General features: G+C 47.2%; 1 protein-coding gene across 1 annotated transcript; it reads right to left on the bottom strand.

Moving 5' to 3' along the window:
* Positions 1–3361: 3361 nt before the first annotated feature.
* Positions 3362–3589, bottom strand: LOC133909937 (small polypeptide DEVIL 4-like). Its single transcript, XM_062352462.1, has one exon. It carries the CDS (start codon positions 3479–3481, stop codon positions 3362–3364), a length of 120 nt encoding a protein of 39 aa, XP_062208446.1. The 5' UTR covers positions 3482–3589.
* Between the last annotated feature and the right edge of the window lie 2234 nt (positions 3590–5823).

Genomic DNA, 5823 nt, shown 5'->3' with positions numbered 1-5823 from the left:
GAGTGCGTGCGAACGAGGCGACAATGCAAATAGGGGGTAGAGCTAGCCCGAGCTATTGCACCTGATGATCACGTTCTTGGTTTGCAGATCCTTCACAGAGAGGCCATAGGCGTCAAATTCAACAGTTTAATTGTTTTCAATAGTGAATTGACAGACAAAAATGAAATTTTTAATAATATGCGGAGAGACAAGAACATGTTGTAGATGAGGAGGACGTTGAGAGGTAGAAAATGAAGTAGAGCCAATAGACGTGACGGGAAGGAGAGACCCATTGCCAACGATGATGTTGGTTCGAGTAGTGGGGGTGGGTAGGGAGGAAACTTGAAAATTACCGTTGCTGAAAGACATGTGCGCGGATGCTCCCGAATCCATGTACCATGCACCGCTCGAAGGTGGGTTTATGGTCATGGTATTGAACGAGTTGGCGAACTCATGCTGGTCCCAAAAGCCATAGGCACCAATGTTGGGGGCAGGCACAATGGGCCCGGCTGATTGTTGCTGAAGAAGGCCCGGGAATGGCACCGCCTGTTGGGGAAAGCCGGTGAAGAAAGCCTACTGCTATTCGGTGAGCGGATACGGCCTAGCTTGGCCTCGCAGGCAGGGCCCAAGCAGATCAACGGTGGGTGGCACCAAACCGGGCCACATCTGGATGCTTCCGGTCCATAGATTATACAGAGAAGGCCAGGACTGGGCTAGGCCTCTAGGAGGAGAACCTCCCAAACAGGTTGCCAGGGGCGGAATTGGTGCCAGCAATCCCATTGTCATGACGTTAATCACGCTGGTGGTTACGACAAGAATTTGAGCCACCACCGTCTTAGATGTACTGGCCGCTGTTGGTGGAGTTGGACCGGGTGCCGGGGTTGCCGGGCGGACCACTGCCTATGCTGTAGCGGAACAAGGAGCCCTGGCGGTTGGCTCCAGGTTGGCCGAGCTTGGAGCCCGAACCTGTGCTTGCAATGAAAACTATAGAAGGCACGCCAGGTTTGCTCTGCATGGTGATTTCTTCGAGAAGAAGATTCGAGCGCACATCGATGAAGGTGTGAAAGGGCCGCTGGCACTTGAGGATCGAGGCTAGATGAGAGAACCTCTCATTTAAGCCATGAAGAACGGAGAGCATGAGTGTTCGGTTGGCGACTGGTTCACCCAACTCAGCGAGAGAATCGGCCATTGCTTTGAGCCGGCGGCAGTAGTCCATCACAAAGAGATCCCCTTGGAGACAGTTTTGGAACTCAGCGTCGAGGATGAGAGCTCGTGTCTCTTGGTTGCCAAGAAACTGCTACTCAAGATGAAGCCACACCTCTCTAGCAATGGTGTTGAGGACCTTTATGATCTCAAGATGTTCAAGGAGAAACCGTGGGGTAGATCCACGAGTTCACGGTAAAGTCCATACGGCGCCACTCCTCATTGTCCACAACATTGTCAGAGAGGACGTGGTCAGCCAGAGCGTACTTGCTGAGGGTGTTGAGGAAGAGGCTGCGCCAACAGCTATAGTTGGTGAAGCTGGTGTCTAGGACGATGGGGACTATTGCACCAAAGTTTTGCATGGTGACGACCTGTTCGTGCAGGGCCGCCGAGGAGTTGGCGAGCGCGAGGGCACGGGCGACCGCGGCCTCAGTGTCGAGGCAACGTTGCTCCTCCACGCTCGCGGCCTCGGTGCGTGGCCTCAGTGTGATGCTCGGCCTCGGCGCGCGCAGCTTCAACGTGCTCAGCCTCGGTCAGAACCATGGAAGCGAGTGGAAGAAAGACAAGGGAAGAGGTAAGAAAGCATGCCGAGAGCACAGCGAAGTGGAAAGTAGACGTCTCGTGCAGGAGAGCAATGAGATGGGGAAGAGGACCAACGAACGAATGTCCCCGGTGAATGTTTAGAGGGGCAGAAGCAAGGTTGCAGAAGTGAACCTATCTGATACCATGATAGTGGAATAAATCACACGATCTTTGTTGATTAAATATTTAAAGTTACAACTTACAAATATATAACACTTAAGCTATCACACAAAAGAGTGTGAACACGCCGTGTATACATTCATGCATGCATAGAAAGATGTAAAAGAGGAGAAGTCAAAGAGATACTCGTGTGAACAGGCAGGAAGAGTGTGAACACGTCGTGCATGCATTCATGCATGCATGGAAAGATATAAAAGAGGGAAGTTAAAGAGATGCTCATGTGAATAGGTAGGAAGTCTAACAATAGATGTCTGCTATTTAGTAGATACTGATCCTTCAATCAATTATGCACGGGAAGGGAGCAAAGCTGAGCATCGAGAGATGGCAAGTGTGGCAAAGAAAAAAAAATTGGTTTCTTGAATTTCTGGGTTGCACATACCACTTGAGAATAAATCGTTGTGACGATGAAGAGAGCAGACAACACTATAATTGTCTGATTTATTCGTTGTCGGTGAGACATCCATCGAAACAAAAATGTAAATCTGCTTCTCCCATTATGTCTGGCACGGGTGATCATTTTATCTTAGCTGAAGTTACTAAATGTATGGCGCCCGGATGAAACTGACAAAAGTGTGTTAATTGTGCAAAGAAAAATATGCAACAGACAAGTAATAAGAGAGTTTTGGAAGATCTTCCCGACAAACGTTCCGGTACATCTCAAGGCAATGGCTATCAGCTAGGCACTGGCAAATGCTCTGACAAAGCTTAGTGCGACTTCCACCGGACCAACAACCACAATCTCCAGCAATACTGCATCTACCAAAAGCCGGTCAAGGCTGAGAGCGATAAAGCTAAGGGGAAGAAGACTCAGGTCATGACCAGAGCACGGAGATAGAGCATTTACATCGGACTCAAAAAGACACTGAGACAGTGAATCAACGCGCCTCATTCGAGCTCCCTTTCTTGTACTGGGTAATTTATTCTGAGCCCATCAACCAGAGATTGATGCCTTATGTTGCAATCCCGTACTCAAGCGCTGATAGAAGTCGTGCACCAAAAGCTTAAGTTGATGCGGAAAGGTGGGAAATATACTTCTAGAAACAGATTACATACACTCAGTAAATCGAAATACAAGCAAAGTTTTCAAAATTCACAAAATTCAGCATCTGAAATTCGAGGGATCACCCCTTTTCATCACACCTCGTATTTTTCCTTGCGATTCCAATGATCATACAAGGCAAAACATGTCCTTAGGACATCTCCCCAGTTCACTAATCACCCCTACTATCTAAAATCCTACGATCTAGTTCAATATCTATAGTCTACACATAATGATAGATCGGCAGATCTATCAAAAAAAAATTTGACAGCACCCACAACCATCCATGATGGGAAAAACTGGTTTATCAAGAACCAAAAAAGATGATCAAAAGACCACCATCTGGGTCATGCAAGATGCAGCTAGCTGTGTTGCTAGCTAGTCATCCCAGCAGAGGAGCATGATGACGCATCGCCGGATGATGTGGAGCCTCGCCTTGTGCTCCTTGAGAGCCTTGCCCATCCCTCCTCTCCTCTTGCTGCTCCCAATAAGCTTCATCCTTCTGAGAACAAACTTGATTTGCTCCTTCTTTATTACTTGAACAATCAATGTATGCAAGAGAAGAGGGCTTCTTCTGTGTGGTACTGGTGTATGTGTGGTTGCAAACTTGCAATGTGTGAAGAGGACTCAGGAGAGGGGCAGCTTATATAGAGAAAGATGAGATGCGTTTCAGAGGTCAGAGTCTAAATCGTACTGCACACGCACGCTGCTGCAGCTAGCACTGGTGCTTAATACTCGCGATCCACGACTTCATGCAGCTTCAGCAGGGGACAATGGCCGCGAAAACCAGTGGCTCCTTGGATTCTTATGACCTCGCTTTGCCCGTCCAGTCCCACATGGCCTTGGCCTTTCATGTTTGTAGTGGTATATTTGTGCTCAGTGTCTCGGGACCTGAGATACAGCCAAGGGAGTTGTGCGTGCGCCCTGCCGTGCCGTACGTGCGGCGTGGAGTGAAAATGGCGGTCCCCTGTTGCGTTCGTGAGCCGGTGTGCGCGCAGGACAGGGACCACCGACGTCGAGATCTGAACGGCACCGGGCACCAGCTAAGGGAGCTCTGGTGATTGCTTGTGTTTGCTGTAGAAGCAAGCGACTAGTTTCCTCTTGGAGCTGTGTCGTAGCCTAGCTGTTCATTGGCGTACTACATGTAAGGAGGCTCTATGTGCAGTGCATCAGGGTTTTTATTTGTTTATACAAAGAAAAAGGAGAATGAAAAGTTTAGATCGGTATGTACTGGTGATAGGTGCATGTAACACCCTGATTTTCAGATTTCTCAAATTTCTAAAATTTTCCAAGAGTATTGAATAGCTTCACTAGTAGTATAGGTTTAAAAACTATTTTCTTAATCAATCAATCAATATAGGTTATTATTTCTTGTGCATTGCATGCTGATTTTTGTTAGGAGCCAAGTAAATGTATTAGAGTTTTTCTTTTTTATTTCTCTTTGGTGTTTTGAGTGAAAAAGATTTTGAAAAGGTTTTTACAAAACTCAGTAGTGAATAAGTTAAGGATCTTAATGGTTGGAATTCAAAATCTTTAAATTCATCATCTATTCAATCCTTGATCATGCCTGATCCTTGTACAGCTCAATTCAAATCTTATCAAAATCCTTGTTTAAAGTAAATCTCTCATTTTTCTCAAATTCTACCCAAATCCAAGTTCAAATTCCTTATCTACTCCTATTCTTGATCAACCTCATTTTTCGTTTCTCTCAAATTCACTCCAAGCTCAATTCAAATTCAAATCCTATTCAAATTTCTCTGCAAAAGTTTCTTTTCTAAACCCTAGATATACCTAAAGTGTCTTTGAGCTCAATCTTGCTCAAGTCCAAACCCTTAGCCAAGTCATCTAGAAGGCCCAACACAAAGGATCCACGAAATCTGCAAATTTTCGCGGAGTCCTGGACAACCTCGTCTTTCTATGATGTTTTGGAGTTCAAAACGGCATCAAATGCAAATCATGACAATACCAAAGTTGTAGGTCTCGTCGAGAGCTTCGATTTGAACCTATGGAAGTCCTCTTTTGGATAATGGAGCTAGGAGTTATGGCCCCCGGAATCAGTGCTACGCAGAGAAGTCCGAGTTCAAATAGTTTATCTTGTGGCGCATTTTTGGAAATCAGGAGGACATTTTCAGAAGTTCCAATGACTACTAAAGTTGTAGAGCTTTTCGAGTACTACAATTTAGAATCAAGAAACGTCCAATTTGGAGTCCGGACGATGGAGATATCATCCTCGAATACAAAGCTGCGAAAAAGGAAACCGTAACCGACTCGAACTCGAATCCAATTCGTGTTCAGTTTGGACTCCACCTCATCCAGCCGCCCCTAGCCCTATATATATATATGAGTTGCACGCCCTCTCCTACCTCTATTCCATGCCCCCAATTCCTAGAAGTCGCTGCTGCCCTGTCCGTGCGTCGCTGGAGCACCGCCGTTCGCCGTCGCCGCCCGTGATGCACTACGTCGTCTTCTCCGCGAATCCTTCTTCCTCGACCACCAAAGCAACATGAGGACCCCTCCTTCTCTTCCATTACTACTGTTTTAGCATCATACTAAGTCCCTAGCCAAGCTCTAGCCCCGACCAAAGCCCGATCTACGCCGCCACGGTCGTCACCGTCGCGGGCAGCCGTGAGACAGCCGCGCTGTAGCCGATTGGCATCGATGTTCCCGACCGACCAGTGGTCAAATCACCAAGACCTTTCATCGGTGCATGTCCCATGATGTTCCCCACGCCCTCACCAACCGGTTTGGCCAGTAGATTAGCCAAACTATCGAAATCAAGGTCGACATACCCGCTGTCCGGTTTCTGGACGTGTTCAGCACGCGCAATGGATTTGCATTCG

This window comes from Phragmites australis, chromosome 2 (assembly GCF_958298935.1).
Source record: "Phragmites australis chromosome 2, lpPhrAust1.1, whole genome shotgun sequence".
In the NCBI taxonomy this organism is placed as follows: domain Eukaryota; kingdom Viridiplantae; phylum Streptophyta; class Magnoliopsida; order Poales; family Poaceae; genus Phragmites; species Phragmites australis.
This window is presented reverse-complemented; position numbering and strand designations above follow the sequence as displayed.